We start from the raw sequence: 20,156 nt of genomic DNA on the forward strand, positions 1-20,156 counted from the left end.
GTGATGTAATGGGAGATCTTGAAAGCCATTATAACATCGTTTTTAAGTTCTTGCTATTTTTTGAACTTTGGCATGGTATAATACGGATAATTGGACGGTGATTTTAACCACGGTGGTCGATGGTGAAATCTCGGGTAAAATAATTTGTACAGCTGGCCGAGCACGGCCAAGCCGATAGCCACCTAGCCCACGCTCACTTGTCCCTTGCTCGATGGACGATTTCCCCGCCCTAGCATCATTTATTTTGGCCACGTCGGTCAATGTACCCTACGCTTGCGCATAGAAATTATTATGCGACACCCAACGGATCTAAAATCCTGTCCGCTCGTATACACCATCACGCTCACCTAAATCAGCGACGCGACTCCTTAAACGAACGGATCGGATCAGTTAGTCAAACTGATCGACTAATGACAGGCGCAAATACAAACGTTATGCGCGCGTGCGTAAGATCATATATTAAATTGCCAGCTGGCTCAGCCGGCTCACATGGAACGCCGAAGGACCCACCGCCATTCCGCCCTCTATAAATACCTTTGCCCCCCTTCTTCTCTTTGCTTCTGCCCCGTGCTATTCATTTTGCTCTTGCTGTCTTTAGACGTCGCGTACCGCGCGACTGAGAGAGCGAGGAAGAGTGAGCGAGATGAAGGAAAAAAAGAAGGATGTCGCGGTTGAGGACCGAGCGGGGGACGAGAGCTACAACCAGTGGAAGGCTGCGATCCCTTTGGTCTATGACTGGTTCACTAACCACAACCTCGTGTGGCCTTCACAGTCCTGCCGGTACTCCACCCCGCCTCTCTCTCTCTCTCTCTCTCTCTCCCTCCCTCCCCCCGTTTTCTTTCCTTTTCTTCCTTTTTCTCTGTTTCTTGGTCATTCTAGGGTTTCGATCGAATGCTGGAGGGTTCGGGTGTTTAGGGTTTTGGTTCTTGTGTCTCCGTGGAAACCATCGGTTGTTGCTCCAGATAGGGTTTGATCGACTGCTAAAGAATTTGAGTGTCGAGGTTTTGGATTGTTGTTTTAGTTTTTTCTGTTTCTTGATTCTTGTGACGGTGACTGAACGAGAGTTTGTCTTCTGTACCCCACCTCCCCCACGAAAGAAAAAAACAAGAAAAAAAAACCGTGAGTTTGTCTTGACGTGACGTTTTTTAATTTTTGACGGATTTTCTTGTAAAGAATATTGCAAGAAGAAGAAAACGACCCAATGTTGGCACCAAGAAGAGGAACTTGAATTCTTGATGCAGTGCTGGTTGACGTCGTGGTAACTTCGATCAAGTTTTGGTTCTGGTTTCTTATTTTGTAAATCTTCTTTTCTAATTTCATTTGCATGCTCGGGGTAAATGGGGTGAAACTTAGTCAGGAAAAGGAAAGTAAGTTTTCCGTGATAATCTCCAGCCACTTGGGGGATAATGACGCAGTGTTGGTACCTTGAAGCTAATCCAGAAGGAAACTTGTTAAATGAGTAGAAGCCAGAAGGAAGGCGTCGTGGATCTTGATTATGATGATGATGATGATGGGGCACTGGAGGAGGATTTTGACGGCAGTAATGATGACGGAGGAGTATGAGAGGAATCTGGGGATTGCTGATGAAAAATTATCTATTATGTAAATTATAGGTGATTTAGCATTATCTCCCCTATTATAGGTGTTATAATAGGCTTATCTATGGGAACGTAGTCTTAGAAATCGATGTTAAAAGGAGCTTTGTAAATCCCCAATATAAAATCCAACAACTGCAGCATATGGAGGCAAGATATGCAAGAAACATGATTAAGTTAATGTGAGGTTAGCTTTGGCATCTACAAATTTGGAACGAAAAGATCAGGTAAAAATTTACTCTGTTTTAATGATTTAACATCATGCTTTAAATTAATATTTTTTTTTTTGAGATATGACAATGTCTACATTTGGTGTCAATGTGGTAGTACCGCCGCATTTTCATCATCTTACTTTTCTTACTTTTTCATGTCTTGTGGAATAAGGTGGGGCCCACAACTGGAGGAAGGGAAATACAAGAATCTCCACCGTCTCTACCTTTCTGAACGGGCAAGTCATCTTTAGTATTGTTGTTATTTTGGTTATAGAAGGATTCCTCCATTTTATTTTTTAAAATTCCTGATCAACGTAGTTCTTGCTTAAAAGCTTTAAAAATTGGCTATGTTCTGCTTCAGTGGTATATAATATTTTTACAGGGGTCTTATAACTGTTCTGGAACAAATAAAGGTGTTTAGTGCGTGTCTTTTCTGTATTGAACTAAAACTACAAAATGTCACACCTTATGTACTATGTTTTTTTTTTTCAGTTACGAATCATAGTGGTTTACTTTTGTCTGCTCTTTTGTACAGATTTGAAGTTGCTGGTATCTGAAGCAAAATGGTGTTCTCATTTGTTAATAAAAAATTAAGCCTTTGCAGGATGTCCGTGGCACATGACTTATGTGAACTTTGTAGCTAATGCTTTGGGAATAATGCCGAGTTTGAAATAACAATAACTTTATGTTTTCATTTAGCTTCCAACATCCTCATAACCTAAATCAATTATGAGAGAGCTATTAAGCAATTACATTGTCATGTGGCAAACTTAATTGAATTATATTTTTGCTAGTCGGAAGATCATATACATCAGATGTGGACTTTCTTGCTTCAGTGTCTTTTGCTTAACTAAATGTGATTTGTAAGTTGGAAGTATAAAGAAATATTCTCACAATTTAGTTATGCCCGCCTGCTAACACCCAGTTCTAATATAAAACACATGAATAATTAATAATTGGTGGTCAACTTGGCCCTTCCTCACTTGTAGATACCTTGTCCAAAGTTTCCTATCTTGGTCATTTTCTGCTGCATTTGCTGGGGACAAGCACTTCCTTTCCTTGCTACTAACTAGGTTATTTTAACTCAATTTTTCAGTTAAACAGTCTAGTTGCTACAATGTTCTATCATATCATCTGGGTAGTTGGATTTTCATTTTTAAGATCTAAGTATCTTATCTGCTTAGGAAGGTCTACTAGTACCATGGAATAAGTGGATATTACTATTAAACAACAATCAGAGTTACTTGTTTTGGATGCATCGTAGGTGCTTCTACTTATTATTTGGGAGCACCATTTCCTTGCTCGTGCAGCCATTCCTAATTTTGGTTACTTAGGAAAATGTCCAAGTGGAGTGTCGCATAATTTAAGCAATTGAAGCTTCTTTTTAGAACCTAAGTCCTTTTTTTCCTAATTGGAATGAGTTGCATATGATAACTTACTGAAGAATGATAGCTTTTCTAACTAATGTTGTGACAAGGAAGAACAAGCAAGTGTGTGAACTGATGTTGTTTGCCAGAACCAATTGACTAAAGCAATTCATAAGTACATCATAACTATGAGGGGAAACAGCAACAGATAGGGAAGCAGGGTTTTCATGCAGAGAGGTCCAGAGACAATCAAATTTGGAGTCTGTCAAGAAGGAAGAGGTAAAGACAGGGGAAAGACCATTCTGATAAAGAAGGCGATCTATCCATGTAAATTGTAGGGCCAAGCTGCCTGAGGTGCGGTAAAAAGGAAGCATGGGTCAATCAAATTAGCGTCTGTGTGAATGCCACAGATGGCTTTTTTGCCTGGGCTCAGACCAACTAAAACTGTAAGCAAACAGGATACAAACAGGTCACTTGGCAAAGAGGTGAGAAAGATCTCCTTGATCAGTGGCATTTAGAATAGGTCATAGATAAGTTTTGTTGGCATTTCTTGGAGGTAAAGTTCATGTAGAAGTAGTTTATAACAAGTTGTGTTTTTGAAAACGAAAAAAACTTACATCACCTCAAAAAATCCTAGACTGCTGTTTGGCTGCTCCTATATTAATATATAGATGTTGTCCCATGTATGCACGCACACATGCACTCACTAACATGTATATGTACATATTATGGATGTGCATATTTTTTATGCATTTATGTATGGATATCTGTGCACGCATGCATGTCCCTATAGATATGCCTGTGCATATGTTTCCTTCTATGGTAGATACCTAATATTGGCAACGGTGTGGAAAACGAATCAACGGAAATCTTTGGAAATGAGATTTTGCTGATACTTTTTCAACTATCTTACTTTGATGAAATGAGTACGACCAATTGTTATTTGTATTGTTGTTTGATAAATTAATATCAAGATTCTATCTTGTTGTGGTACTAAACAGAGTTTCTTTATCTAGCTTACCTTCTTTTTATTTGTTCCAATGGTCTTTTCTTTTATTACAAGGCCCTGTCATTTGTTAATACAGTTATCTGGATGATATATTACCTATTCATGTAAGCACTATATGGTAATGCTTAATTCAATTTCTTTTTCCAATTTAGTGAATGTGCTGTTGTCCATCATACTCGTATTTAGATGTTTGGCTGAAGCTACACATGAAAACAGGGAACATGGTGATATTATATCAACAATGTCTGATGACTTCTTATGTATAAAATTTTCAGACTGATGGCACCTTTCCAAACACTCTTGTCATATCAAACTGTGAAGTTGTAAAACCAAGGATTGCAGCAGCAGAGCACATATCAAAGGTTTTCTGTTGTGATTTTTTATTACGTTGTTCTCTACATTTGGTCATCTAGGCAGCTGGAAGGATTTCATGGCTGTTACTTCTTGAGCTTGCACTTTGGTGTAAAATGCAACTGTCTGTCTATTGCTTTGTATTCCTTTTACTAGATACGAACTCTTTGCTGATTAGTATTTATTGATCTTGGATATAGTGTCCAATCACAACCCACTTGTAGTACTGAAATTTTGCATAACACCGTTATTGGCTTCATATCTGTTCTTGCTTATGTTGGCTTTATTCTTCTTTTGGCATGAGATAATCTGATGAAATTTTCCATTTGCTATTAATAAAAAAGACTATTGCCTAGTTATGATCCTGGCAATCCAGGGTCCTGCGAGGGGAAGACTGGGGAAAGATCTAACATTTGGCATTTTTTTTGGACAACATGGCTGCCACAGGATTTGAACCCATGCCATTCCATTTGTAAGCCCAAGACTTTACCAATGCCCCAAGCAATTTCCCCCCTTTCGATTTATTATCAATGATATTCTCAAAATAAGTTCTACTTTTGATACTCATGGTTTTGAAACATGATAGCTTTTTGAAATGCTAGTATGAGTGGATTTTTGATAATCCATTTTACGATTTGTTCTTAATTGACATTTTTATAACTTGGCAGGTCTCAGAATCTTTGTTTTGCAGGACTTGAAACTTGCACTTTTAATCAAAATGTATATTGTTCTTTTGGACTGGACTAAAAATATGGAACATTTCTTTATAAATATTTAATAAATGAAACTTGTAATTATAAGAGGTACATTAACCTTTAACCAAGAAAATAAATCCATCTATATGTTTTTAACTTTGAGGATGAAGGTGCCGCTGATAATAGGGAAAAATAAGTCTTGGGGATGTTATGTTCTAAGAAAACATTTCAGGAATTTTGGATGCTTGGATGTTTATATCTCATATATGGATGTTTATTTCTAGAATGATGTGTTGCATGGGTTTCGATTGATATGAGCTCCGAGGCCTATAAAGTCACAAATTCTTTCTCCCTTCCTTGGCCTCCTTTCTTCCACTAAGTAGAACAGTGCTAGTTTATTATCTTAAACTCACTTAAACCTTTGATAACCATTCTGCATGTGCAACTTATCTTGTTTATTATGCGAAGCATGTGTAAGCTTCTTTTCTGACTTTTAGCAGTACAGGTAATCTTGTGTTACTTTCATGCATTTTTTATGTACTGATAGTACATCATGTTCCTCAGGATTTACCTGTTCTAGTAGTTTGATACATTCTTGGCATGAACTCTGGCAAGTTACCAAAAGATCACAAATTTTCAGCCTTCTTTCCCTAAAGATATTTTCTGATTTCTAGTTGTATGATCCAAGGTACAATGTGTAAACTCATATTAACATGACTATTTATACTTTGCACTGTTTGCAGTTCAATGAAGAGCACTGTTCCCCCTTCATAGACGAGTTTAAAACTATTATACATCCAGGGGAGGTAGGGCATAATTGTCTGAATGTTACTTCTTTTTCTATCTGATGTCTAGTTACCCCTTATGTAATTTTCTTCATGTCTGCACTGAATTGCATTGGAAAAAATTGATATCAGGGTTCCAAATCAAATAAATGTTGTTGTAACTGCACTGAATCACCATCAGTTAGCTTATGTGGAAATACCAGCTTATTTTGTTGAGTGTGCAAGCAACAACTAGCTTATTTAAATGTTATTAGTGTGAACTACTGATTAGATAATACAATTTATTCCTTGGCCTGTACCTTAAGCAAACAACATGCCGGGTTTCTCTTTGGTAATAAGGTGAGATGGACTTTTGACTACTTTGGATGTTATCAAGTTCCACAGGTATCAATTCCACAGGCTAATTCTTCCCCCAGATTGTTTTATATGTGCTTCCCTTTTGAATTATATTTAAATATTCCTATGCACAATTTAAGCTGCCAAAATATTATGAGATATGTTTAGGGAGTACAAATTTTATTCACTATTGATGCCAGATATTTTACAGGTTAACAGAATAAGGGAACTCCCTCAGAGTAGTAAGATAATTGCGACGCATACTGACAGCCCTGATGTATGTTTTTTGAGTTATTTAATTAGTTCCATCACATTGTTTATTTTGTCCGTGTGATGATTGGTGAACTATCATGAGTAATCTTGTAAAGGCTTGTGCAGGTACTTATTTGGGATGTTGAAGCGCAGCCCGATCGCCATGTTGCTCGCAATGTTTCAGAATCTCTTCCAGATTTGGTTTGTTATTTCTACTAATACTTCTTTACTCTCTCTCTCTCTCTCTCTCTCTCTCTCTCTCTCTCTCTCTCTCTCTCTCTCTCTCTCTTTTTGGGGGGGGGGGGGGGGGGGGTGGGGTATTTTAGAAAATTTGAGGAGGAGGGCTGTCTATGCTGTTGACTGTTTATCTACTTAACAGTATCATGATGAGAGAGGAAGACCATTGCATCGAGAAGCTTTAGTCTGAATGGAAGCAATTGGAAAGAATGATTCATAATTTGAATGCTTCATCTATGTATACTTGCAATTTATTAGCTAGTTTTCATCTTGCAGATATTGACAGGGCATCAAGATAATGCGGAGTATGCTCTTGCCATGTGCCCATTAGAGCCACTTGTACTTTCTGGAGGTTGGAGCACATCCATTCGATAGTTCTGTAGTTTCTTGTGTAATTTATCTTATACATAAATTTAAGGGGCTTACATAAGTTTAAGGGGCATCTTCAGTCCATTACATTTGATGCTTGTATAACATCTAATTCATGGTGGAGAATTTTATCATAGCATGAATTAATTTTCCTCCCTTGAACACTCAAATGCTGACGGATGTGCTTAGAACATTCATTGAAATTAATGTCCTTAATCTTTGAAATCTGGCAGTATTCATTTGGAAGTTCAAAAAAGTTGTGAAGTGATCAGAGACTTAATCTTTCACAAAACCTTAAACTTTCCAATATGGTTTAATCATACTGTGTGGTAAGGGGAGACAGTTATTACCTGGAGAACATTGGCAATAAGATAAAAGAATAGGGGATTCAAAAATCTAACTAAGATAAAAGAAAAGGGGATTCAAAAATCTAACTTTCATGCTTCTAAAAACAATTTTCAGCTGCTCGTGTCCCAACAAAAGAGGTATGAGTGCAATCATGGTTTATGTTTTGTCTACAAACTTATGGGGCTGAAGTGTATGTATGAGCTACTTATTTTAGTTTTCTTCTTTTGTTTATTTCTCTAGATGTTTAAAGGTTTTACTATAAATTAAATTAGATTTTATGTCTTCCAAGAAGTTTTAAATGCACTGCAATGTTAGAGGAAAGTAGATCTTTTATTATAAGTTTGGCTATTCTAGAAATAGAAAGCAGTATCCATTTAGATTGTATTTGTAACATTGCCAATTCTATATAATTCAAAAATTAAACTTTAAATATGATTTTTGTATTTAATGGAAAAGGGACTTTTGATTGCTCTAGTGCAAAATCACGAAGTGATAAATGATGTTGTATATTTTTTAACAAATTTTATTTTTCTTTATTTTGATATAGTTTTTAATTTGAAATGGTTACTTTTATTTTTAATATTTTTAACCAAAATCCTGAAAATTAAAGCTGAAACTGCAACTCATTGGGTCCAGCATAAACCAAAACCATGATTTTGAACCTTGAGTGCTACACATTGTTGATGCTGCCTTTTATGTTAAAGATTGATCTGCTGCTGGGGTTTGGAACTTTTGGAAGAGAATCTACTTGATAGTTGGCCCATGCTCCCGCTTGATTGCTTCTGCATCTATTTGAGGAACTATGCGTATTTAAAGAAGAATTGGAAACATATCATTATGATTGATGCCTCAGCTTGATAAACAGTCTTGAGATATATGTTATGAGCAATTGTTACAAGGAAGACTTGGTTCATTAATAGAAGATGCAGCTACCAGCAGAAGCAAATCCAATTCATATATCTTTACAGAGAGTTAACAAGATTTAATGTAATAAACCCGGTGGGAGAATGACTGGTAGTGTCCTCCAGATGATGTTAGATGGTTAGACAAATGAAGCACAATGTTCTCTCCCACCCTCTTGGGGAGGGGGTTTCTGATATTTCAATACCAGTGGGTTAGGGCCACTTGCTTTGGTATAACCAGTGAGAAGTTAAATGTCAGTCAGACACAATTACACCAACAATTGTGGCTCATTTTTGCATTGTTTTTTCACAAAAGCATACGACTCTTATGTAATTTCAGTTACACTTAGTTTTATTGACAAGAAGTAGTTTGCTGTTATATGATATTAGTTATTGATCAAAACTAATTTCCCTGTCTTTCCAAGTTGCTGAGGTTGATTTAACTAATGTTACTCTTATTTACATATCTTATCATCCAATTGGAATGGGATCTCTTTTGCTATCTTCCCCTCTATGCATTTATTTCAACCAAGGTTATTGTTATGTAGGGAAGGACAAGTCAGTTGTCTTGTGGAGCATACATGATCATGTATCTGTTCTAGCAGAGGCTTCATCTGATAAATCTCCTGGGGTGTCTCCTGAGAGTTTGAGTAATAAGCAGTCAATAGAAGCTGGTGATGAGAAGAATTCAGAAAGTCCAACTATTGGACCACGAGGTGTATTCCAGGGGCACGAAGACACTGTTGAAGATGTGCAGTTCTGCCCTGCTAGGTAATTAAGCAAGCACCCTACTGTTTACATGATATATCATGATCACGTATACATTCTGCGAACTGCTTTGATGCATACTACTTTTTTTAAAAGAAAAGTTGAGCTTTTGTGTCCTGAAACTTTGTGGTTAAATCATTTTACCTTTTTTTTTTTTTTTTTTTGGTGAAATGCAATACCTTCTTGGGTTGTTGTTCCATTATTGACATTTTCTTTATTGTGCTGTAGTCCACAGGAATTTTGTAGTGCAGGTGATGATTCTTGCATCATTCTATGGGATGCTCGTGCTGGTACCAGTCCCGTCACAAAGGTATAGATGCTTTTTCTTTTTCCTTATATTCTTTTTTTTGAAAATCTTCATGCGTATTTGTAGCTTGAATTGAATCTTGTTTTATTTGCATGGGATGAATGCCACATGATTCGCTATTAATTTACTGATTAGCTAAAAGCTTTCTTGGAAAGCTTTAGGCTCTGATTGGCAAAGCTTTTGGGGAGCTAGAAAGCACTTTCTAGCCCTCCAAAAGCACTTTTGGACGGAGTAATGTTTGGTAAAAAGAATCTGAAAGTCGTTTTGGCTTTTGCCAAAAAGCTGAAAAGGTCTATTTGGAAGAAGCTTCATTTTGGAGCTTCTCCTCAAAAGTGGTTTCTAACATATGTTGGAAAGCTATTTTGTCTTTAATAAAGTTTGTGTTGACCAAAATGCCCATGAAAAAATATATACTTGATATGATATTCTATTCTATTATATTATATCACACTATATCATATCATATTATATTATTACACTATAAATATAATATATCATATCATATCTTATTATATTGCATTATATCATATCAATATTATATTATATTATTATACTATATTGTATGATATAAATTTGTATTGCAATATATTACATTTTATTATCCTCTATTGTACAATAGTATGTAATGTCCTTTATTATCATTTTCTCATGCAAGTTTGGTTGCCAAACATATATTAAAGTTTTACAACACTTTAGAAATATATTTACCAAACAGCAAACTGTTCTTTATAAAAGCTCCATTACTAACAACAATCCCAAACATGGCCTTACTATGTCAAAGTTGCTTGGCGATGTGGCTTTTACTGCTGAAAAATCGTGTTATGTATATTATTTAGGATATCCACAGAATTTTCTGATGCAACTTGATGTTGCATTTTTTTATTGCTCTTGACTGAAGTAGCTCTCCAGCTTTCAGCTAATCAATTCCTGCAAAAAATTATTAGATATGATACATCTGACTGTTAAATTATCTGGTTGCATCTAGAACAATGTAATATTTCTACGTCTTCTGACCTAAACAGTTTCATAGCTAGGATCTCCCCCCTTCCCCTACTTCCTTCCCCTGCTAAGTTTTCCCTCTCTTAATCATCATTAGAAGTATTGAAATGGAGTACCATTTACAAAGGACATGGGCAAACTTGCAATGGCATTGCCAGGATTGGTTGGTCAATTTGGACAAACCATATGTTGGCCCCAAATAGTTGGGATAAAGCACCATCACTATGATTGTATTTGTTTCTCGAAATTGACATATGATAGGTATTCATGATGATGAATTCATGCTAGGTAGTAGAACAACCTAGTAACATACTTAAGTCTGATTATAATTTGGACTTTTTAGTCAGCTTTGAATTCCTTTTACTCATTTTTGTTTGAGAATTCCAATTTATCTGTGCCTAAAGTCGAGCCAACTATGAGATAGGCAAAAGTAACCCGGCTTGAAGGTTCATACGGATCTTGTGAAAGCTAGCTCAAGAGGTTGTCCTAGCTTGTAAGATACAGACCAATCTCATCCCTCACCCAAACCTCTGGAAGTAAATAACTGGTATCCCAACTCTCTTTTACCGCTAGCTGAGAGAGAGGAAAGGTGAAGAGCTGGACTTTAGTATTAGGGTTTGGTACTGGCTCGTTTTCTCTATGGATAAAGAAGAATGGCAATTAAAGGTATTAGTTCCTGCTTGCCCATGTCATATACATAATAACATGAGCCCATGTTAGTTGTATAAATAAAAATCTTTTAAATAGAACAGATGGGTTTCATGTCAGTTAATATAAATTTTATAACAGTATAATTATATAATTGTTGGGGCATGTGTAGCTTATGTAGAAATTTTAAGTGAAAGTTCTGTTTCCATTTTTTTAAAATTTTGCAAGCAGCCAAATATTTATGAAAAGATGCCATGAAAAGTTTATTAGTTGGTAAAATAAAAAACTTGGTCTTGGGAAACTTTTTTGAATAATGGAGCCCTGTTTGGTTCCCTAATTATTTTAGTTGGGATATTTGAATCACTGTTTCTAAAAAGGTATTTAGTCCTTGTTAACCTGGTTGATTTATTTAACGAAAAACTATTTAACTTCTCAGATTGGTCAACTTTTACATGTTTCAATGAAACAACAAGATATTATTTATAACAAGTAGTTTTGTTGGTTGGTTAATTGGCCGCATGTTATTCATGAAATGGGTTCTCTCACTGAATATTTTTAAATTGCCTTATGCCGAATGACTGCCAAAATGTCCCCTCAGTTGTTTTTTGAAGTCCCAAATGCACCCATTGTCGAGGCTTGTTCAGGTGTCTAAAACGTTGTTTGGCTGAATGAAGCTGAACAAAGCTTAAAGGGTGGACTTCATTTAGGTTTGTTCAAGTTTATCCAGGAGCCGAACAGTGCCTAGAAATTATCTGATTATAGAACAGTGGGTCTATTCTCTATTTTATATCTTAGTACAGAAGTTAAACATAAACAGATGAGTTTACTAGGAATTTACATTAGAGATAAAGTCCATTCCAATATCATGCTTATGTGCAAACAAATCAGGATTGTGTACATGATTGTAATGCCATTTATGAAATTTAAGCATTTTTGCTCTACTTGCTGATGGGGACATTTTTGGATATTATCATATTATAAAATTGATATTTCATGTGTTTTTCCAAGTATCCTATATATTATAGTCATGCTGGCATGGGCTGGCATTATCTATATATTATAGTATATAATGCATGGCTCGTTGTACTGGCCCGAAATAGATAGAATAGGGCATATAATACCATACCAGCCCGAATTGGATGGTACAGAGCATACCGTACCACACTGGTTTGGTACCAGTACACAGTTTGGGAGGCGTACTGAGTGTCAGTATGCCAAAAATATGCCGTACTGTACCAACATAATACTAGTGTGGCTCCGGTATGGGGTCCGGTACCGAGTCAGCGAACCTTGATATAATGTATTACTATATTCCTATGCTAAGATGGCTAGGAAAGCCTTATCTTTTTTCATTTTAACTATGTTTCACTGCTTTCTAGTTGAAAGAAGAAAATTTATAGTGTTTAAATGATTTTAAAAAGATTTTTTGAATCCATAAAATTTATCTAGCATACAGGAAGAACTAATGATGTGTGCTAATTGCTGATAAATAAGTCCTAAACATGCATGTAGCAATATCAAAATGTATTATACAAATAGTCAGGTCTCCGACACTGGTACAGTGTGTCGATACTCAATACTGTACCATTTTGGGGAAAATTGGTACAAGGTTTGATACCAGTATTTGAAACCCTGCGCTGAATTATATAAATTCTTTCATGTATCTTAGAAGTCTATGACTAATATTCTTGCATAGCTGATAGTCCACTAGATAGACAATACAAAGCGAGTTCCTTAAATGCAAAATACACCAATGTGGCTGGGCATTGATCTGTGTTGTGGCATATGACTATTGTTCATTATTGTTACGCATTCATACATCAGCAATGCATGTATTCTACAACAAGCGTCGTGCGAACGGATAGTTCAACCCTTGTTTCCTTATTCAATTATTTGATGGGATAAATATTGTATGCCATAATAGATTTCAGTTTAAAAGAAGTGATTATTGTGATGTTTTCCCCCTTATATGAGATGCATCAAATGGTGTGATTCGGGCATAATATGCAATGCTTTCTCCCAAGATAGCTTCCAACCATGATGTGTTGCTAGTTACTATGAATTTTCCTCTAACCCATAAAGTTCTGCAATGGTATTATGGTTAAATATATTTCATGTGTTTTTCTTCATTTTTCAATTTTTTTGCTTTTTTAATATCTCCAGGCATTGATGTTGTTATTGCACTCATAATGTGAATGACCAGGTTGAAAAAGCTCATGATGGTGATATTAACTGTGTTGATTGGAACCCTCATGATGTGAATCTTATTTTAACTGGGTATGATAGCTTACCATACCCCCACTCTATCATCTTCAGCTTTCCAACTTCCCTTAGACGCTGCTTGAATTTTGCAATTGTTACATGTATGACCTTCTTTCAAGTTATTGAATTGTATTACTATGGCATGTTTACAGATCTGCAGATGGTTCTGTTCGTATGTTTGATCGCCGAAACCTCCTAACTTGTGATGGTGCTGGATCACCTGTACATAGATTCGAATTGCATAAGGCTGCTATTCTCTGTGTTCAGGCATGATTCCTTTTTCTTGGTTTATGTCTTCATGTTTGTTTTGTTGTCACATGTAGAGTTTGTAACATTTATCTCGCTTCCAGTGGTCTCCTGACAAAGCCTCAGTTTTTGGAAGCTCTTCTGAGGATGGTTTTTTAAACATCTGGGATTATGAAAAGGTATTGTGCTGCTAGTATTTAGACAACAGATTTCTGATTCTTAACCTTTTTTAGATGAAATTGCAGCTTTTACTTGCTTTATTAGATATTTTCCTTTCTTAATGGACGATTCATCCAAAGGAATCTGGCATTTATCCTATTTGAGGACTCATTTTTTGTATTTCTTTTTTGGGGTGGGATTGCAGTGCAAAAGTAGGTGATTTTGTAGTTGCTTGAAGAATTACAATTGAGAACAAAATCAAAGTAAAGAAATGGATCTGCCAACTTCTATTTTTATTTCCCTTAGTATCCTTAGGCTAGAGGTCCAACTAACATACACCGTGTTTTTGTATGTTTTTTTTTGTTAGTTCTATGGAAGGGCAAGATACACGTTGGATTCATCCACCGATTCCTTTCCTACTTATCAACCATGTTTTTGTACATGTCCTCTCATTAATATAAGACTTGATGCTCTCTTTATTGTCCATCTTATTAAATTATTAACATGTAGTCTTTTTTAGGAAGTTAGGACCATCTATTAGATTTAATCACAATGTGGCCTAAGCTGTAACAATCATTACTTGGACAAGTCTCATGATCACTTTTCTCAAAGGGCCCCTGCGTAAGTGGATTAGCATTTAGTAAGCAAATGAGGAATAGGTAATTGCATTGAAAATATCCATCCTCCAGTTCTCTACTATTCTCTGTTTGATGTGTTATTAGCAAGTAATGCAAGGCCTATCTAACATGATGAATGGATGTATTATGCTAAAATTAGCCAGAGGGGGGATCAAATGTCATGGACTATCTTGTGCAATCTCTCATGGAATATTTATTATACGAACTTTTTTCCTAAATATGTGATTATCTATTGTAATCAGGGTCGGCGGAACCATCCCAAACTGAGCGTTTTCTGCCGTCTCAAGCCATACCGGTGGCTCACCGATATGGTTCCAGCAATGAAAATGAAACCTATTGCTAGAATCGGAGAAAGAGAATGAAAGAGAGAGCAAGCGGGGGAGGGGGAGAGAGAGGATGGGATGCCAGCGGAGGGACTCCTGTTTTGTTCGAAACAGGAGAACCTGCAGCCTCCACCAGCCTCCGCCAGTGTCTGCCAACCTCCTTTGGCCCTCCCTCCCCTGCTCTCTCTCTCTCTCTCTCTCTCTCTCTCTCTCTCCCATGGTCCTCTCTCGGTGCAGACTCTGTGCCGAGTCGTCCCGCCGAAGAACCGGTACGATACCTGGTACCGGTTCCTCCAACTTTGATTGTAATCATTATCCATGTTAGAAAAGCAACTTGTTTTTTAGTGATTAATTAATTGTGGCTTTTCTTAAATCTCTTGATTGAGGCTAATGATTTTAATCTTATTCTGGTCAGCGGGTGGAACTTTGCGGGGTTGAATTTGGGACAGATTTGAGAGCTTGGTTTTAGTACTTTATTCTGATGAGCAGTATGTTTCGGGGCTTAAGCTGATGAAAGTGGAGAGGTCGAGGAGAAGGGAAACAATTCGATGTTAGCTTTTTTAAGTCCTTTTGTTGATAGTTTCTATCGTGGGGCTTTCAAAAAATAGTTTGTCAAGTATTGAGTAGCAATATAAATTGTAATTGAATAGGACTCAAGCCTTCGAAATGGTTAGATTGATCCATCTTAGCCTATTGACCATCTACTAATTTGATCTTTTGCTTGTGCTTTTTCCGCCTGTTGCAGGTTTTCATTTTTCATTTATTTCAGCTGGCAGTTTGCCATTCTTCCTCTTGTCTTTTCTTTCCTTTTAAGTACAGTAGCTTGTTTATTGTTTTAATTGTTTTGTTTGACTAAGATGGTGGAAATATCCCCATCACTTCATATTTGAATGTGTTTCCATATTGACCTTGCAAAACAGGCTTTGATATGTCAGATATTATCTGAGCCACACAGTTTTACCTGCATTCCATGACATTTTAAAACATGAAGATCTTGTCTTAGTAAAGCTATTTTGTTTAGGTTGGTAGAAATGACGGTGTTGCAAGGAGGGTGGCTAATGCCGCATATGGTCTTTTCTTTCAACATGCAGGGCACAGGTATGTGGCATCTATCATATATGCAGGAGTTAAGTAAATTTTAACTGAGCTACACTACTCTAATTGGTCATGCTTCTAGAAATTTATGATTTGGCCATTGTTTTGAACTATAGGCTATTTAGATTAATAGGCACGATAAGTTTCAGGCTTTCAGCCCTCTGGGTCTATAGAGGAATGCCATGATAACCAGTATTTATTTGCTAATGTCGTTATTTGTCATTCCCTTATTTAGTATAAGCACTTTCTTGTTTGTCCAGTTGTAGAAAACTTGCTATGTGTGTATGAATTTCCATGGGAATAGCATTCATCTAATTCTTGGTTTTTTCTTGATTTTTTGTGATGATGAAGCATGTAATAGACTGCATTGTAATGGTGTGGCTTAGCTAAGGGTTTGCCTTTTGGATATCTTGGTTTTTGGGTGTGGCTTGAGTAGCACTAGATTGAAATGGATGTGCAAGTGCAATCTGTCTACAAGATTAATGTATTAGGTACTTTTGGATGGTGCGGGCCCCATATGGCACATAATGTGAGTTTCACACATCTGAAGTCCAAGGTGATGCATTTCGCATATAAATAGTTTTGGTCTAGATTTGTGTCAATCTAGCATTCCACATGCTTATATTGATGCTCTGAAAATTTTCAACTGGAAAGTTTAATTTTAATGCGTATAATAATAATTATTGTTAATAAATGGTTTTAGTTTTACAAAATCAACATTTCTTGACCATGATATAACCTTTATCATCAAATGTATATTCCAACTGTTGACACTGGTAATCTTTGATCATTTGCTTTTTGACTTACAAGTATTGAGTTTTTCTTGGTGGAACATTCTCACAATGCATACCTTCATCACTACTATCTCGTTTTCATCATGCCTATCGTGTTGGTGTCATCATACTGTTGCACAAGGTGCTGTTACAATCCTGTATCATTGCTGCCTCTGTGCCCCCATTATTGCTTCCTCCTTGCTACCATTACCATTACAATTACCACCATCCCATCTTTAGATGCATATAATTGGCATGTGGTTTGAGACAATTTGATAGGAATTGCAGGGTACACAAGATCTATGCTGGCAACAACCATGTGGGGAGTCATTGGTAATCTTGCATGTGTGGGAAGATTGTGGTGAGGGTGGTGCTAAATTTGTAGTTTAATGAGATACTCAAACCTGAGGTGTCTGGCCTTTGTCATGATGGATTTCTGAAGGATCGTGTATATCAGCTCAAACATGATCTTGGCCCCATTTTATGACATCCAGCTTGTATTCTCTCCTCATGTAGACTATTTGATCTATGCAACTATATGGTTTGCCACATTTGAGGCTACATGAGTCGTGTATTTACATATCCCTCTAGCATTGCCCTTTTGATAAATATTGAAATTTATTACAAAAATCGAATTTAAATAAAAATTCACAAATTTTCAAAAGTTTCTCTAATGGGCATTATTGCATTACCGTTTACTAGAATGATGCATGAGTGTTCTTTTGGCATATTATTTCTTCCCAATTTTTTTGTTTGATGAGCTCCAAGAGTCATTTCAGTATTTCATTTTGTTTATATTCTAACTTTTTTTGAAGCTAAAATTTGGTGTTATTTTTAATTGAATTCCTGATGCTTTACTACTGTATATGATGCCCTATCTCAAGCATAAATTTTGCTACTCCTTGGTGTAAGGTCTAGATTCATGGTGGTGTTAATCCTATGGCAACCATAGATTGGACCTATCCAATTTTTACAGTATGATAGTTTTCTGTTCACGGATTAACTGTACCTACCATTTTTTCATGGGGTCAATATCAGAAAATCTTATTATATTCATTTATTTTCTGCATTACATTGTCTCCCTTGTTCCGAAGTTTTCTTGTCTATCCGATGAGGCCCTCCCTTTTTTCAATTTATCTGTGGAAAAATTAAGAAAATAAGGGATAATCATATCAAAAAATTTCCCTATGGTATCTTTAACACTATTTTTTATTTTAATGTGTATTTTATTTGTTTATAAAATATATTATTTTCAGAATAAGTTAATTATTAAAAATAACACAAATAATTTCTAGAAGAAAAATTTGTGTCATGTTTGCAATTTTAGTATGTGCATGCCACTAAATTGTTGTTGGATGTGGACCAGTTTCAGCTGCGCACCTGAACTTACATCCAAAATTTGCATGAACTAACTCTATTTAAGGAACTTGAAGCTTGTAAAAAAAAATACTAAAACAAAAGAAGTTACAAAAAATGGAGATAACAAAAAAGTGTTAAAAATATGCAAGAAGGGGCATTTCGGTACAATACGTATTTAAGAGGCTCAAAAGGCCTATTTATGGCAATGAGATGACAATATCAAAGTTAATGATATTGTGATTCAATGACTTACATGTATTTAAAGAGATGATAATTTTTACTCTGTACTGCATGCTTCTTCCTGTAGGTAAGATGTTATGTATGTTAAGGCAGTGAAATTGAATATAAGTGACTGCTATATGAGCTATCATTAGCAAAGTCAATTAAGCTTGTTGTTTGGTAATGTCCTCTGTGCTTCAGCTGATGAGTCTGTATTGACTTATTTACATATATATTTTTGTGTGAGGACACAGAGATAAAGTTGTTGATTTCCACTGGAATGCATCTGACCCATGGACAATAGTTAGTGTTTCTGATGACTGCGCACGTGTCAATGGAGGTGGGACAGTACAGGTAAGTGATTTAAAATATATTTCTGTATAAAGTTCAAAAATGGCTTATTCCTGAAATTGCTATTAGAATTCTTATCAATTGACAATAACTTTGCATGTGGCTTTGTGGTAAAACGTGATAGCCATTGATTCCTAAAAACTTAGGATCTAAAGGTCAACTGATTTAATGCTCTAATGCAGATTTGACCTAAAAGATTTGCTTTTAGAATTTGCCTACTATTACCTGTTCCAACCATATTGCTTGATTCTACCTATAAATTAAGAAGCGATTGATATCTTTATTGTTTGCTTTTGGATCTATTTTCACATATAGCATGGTGACTAATGCAGATATGGCGTATGAGTGATTTGATTTACAGGCCTGAAGAAGAGGTTCTGGAAGAGCTGGAAAAGTTTAAGGATGATATACTTTCATGTTCATCTGAGACCTGAATGTGACAGCTGCTTCAGCAGAATCTTTTTTTTTTTTTTTGGTTACAAGGGGAAAATGTTCTTCCTAGTTTGCTCGAACAGTTTGACACTTTTTGATCTTCGAGCATGTTCAGCTATAAAAAAATGATTGACGATGCTAGTCCATCAGGTATGTTTTGTGGTGAACAGCTGATTAAGCGAGCAAAGGTGAAACTGCTTTCCTACTGACAATCTCCTTTTTAATTTACCTCCCTGCATCTTAATATTTGGTGGGTTTGGTTAATTCATTGTAAGCTTCTTACCTCAAGTGTTGACGTGAATGGTATTGCGATCCCACCCTCTCTGCTGGTCGATGGGTCCGGCTATATCAATAGCCATTTGAGACCATGCTGTGTCCTTTCCATTTTGCAGCTAATTTCTTTCTGCCTTTTGAAACAGTCTTGAGTCTCTAACAGTTGCTGGAGGACTACTTGCTTGTAGAATGTTCCAGAATGTTTGAAAACTCAGTTTTGGTTTTGGGTTAGCTGAATTTTTGGAGTTCTGGCTCTAGCAGTTTCGGCAGTCTTAGAAGATGCGCTCCAAGTTTTTGGTGTTTCAGTAAAAAAAGAAAATTCAAAAATTGAAAAAGAGAAAAATGAAAAAGCCAATAAAGTTATTGCACAATATTTTAGAGTAACTTGTATCATGTAGGTTCTTTATCTCTGTACTTTCAAAAATTTTAGGTTGAAGGCAATATTGCATTAGGTGGTCAGTTATGGTAGTATCTTATGCTGTTAATATGGGCATAAAAACATGTATGTTTGCATACATACTATGTACTTTTTTATCTTCAGTTGTCACAACTTTACTAAACTTTATTTTTAGTAGAGCTCTAGAATATATTGAAGTAGTAGGGCTTTCATTTTTGTCATATTTTTGAGGTTTAGTTGCTGTAACATCAAATTCATGCAATTGTAGAATGTTATTTATTTTATGTAAAAAAATAAGTAATTCGCGTCACCTTTGTCTTTATAAACTATTTTAAGAAGCATTTTCACGGATATCTCAGCAAATCAAGTGTCAAATTTAATATATATATATATATATATATATATTATTAAACTCAAGAAAATGATAGAAAAGCTATTGCTAATTAGTA

The 20,156-nt window shown here is 35.9% G+C and overlaps 1 protein-coding gene across 2 annotated transcripts; it reads left to right on the forward strand.

The window, feature by feature from the left end:
• The first annotated feature begins 531 nt into the window (after nucleotides 1-531).
• On the forward strand, nucleotides 532-19,242 carry LOC103709571 (WD-40 repeat-containing protein MSI4-like). Of its 2 annotated transcripts, none has more exons than XM_008794998.5 (15): nucleotides 532-780; nucleotides 1,980-2,043; nucleotides 4,459-4,545; nucleotides 5,973-6,035; nucleotides 6,562-6,627; nucleotides 6,729-6,803; nucleotides 7,116-7,191; nucleotides 9,007-9,229; nucleotides 9,455-9,536; nucleotides 13,384-13,457; nucleotides 13,595-13,709; nucleotides 13,793-13,867; nucleotides 15,830-15,906; nucleotides 18,509-18,608; nucleotides 18,938-19,242. In XM_008794998.5, exons 1-15 carry the CDS (start codon nucleotides 644-646, stop codon nucleotides 19,037-19,039), a joined length of 1,416 nt encoding a protein of 471 aa, XP_008793220.1. In that variant the 5' UTR covers nucleotides 532-643; the 3' UTR covers nucleotides 19,040-19,242. The 2 variants fall into 2 exon arrangements, with proteins under 2 accessions (XP_008793220.1, XP_038986339.1); XM_039130411.3 differs by having other exon boundaries at nucleotides 18,967-19,181.
• Nucleotides 19,243-20,156: the final 914 nt, after the last annotated feature.

The sequence above is a fragment of the Phoenix dactylifera genome, chromosome 12, assembly GCF_051530095.1.
Source record: "Phoenix dactylifera cultivar Ajwa chromosome 12, Ajwa_hap1_PhDact_Kaust_v1.1, whole genome shotgun sequence".
Lineage (NCBI taxonomy): Eukaryota > Viridiplantae > Streptophyta > Magnoliopsida > Arecales > Arecaceae > Phoenix > Phoenix dactylifera.

Coding starts and splice junctions, on each gene's coding strand:
- LOC103709571 (XM_008794998.5), top strand. CDS start 644: ATGAAGGAAAAAAAGAAGGATGTCGCGGTTGAGGACCGAGCGGGGGAC. Junction 4,546..5,972: donor CAGCAGAGCACATATCAAAG/GTTTTCTGTTGT, acceptor CACTGTTTGCAG/TTCAATGAAGAGCACTGTTC. Junction 13,710..13,792: donor CTGCTATTCTCTGTGTTCAG/GCATGATTCCTT, acceptor TCTCGCTTCCAG/TGGTCTCCTGACAAAGCCTC.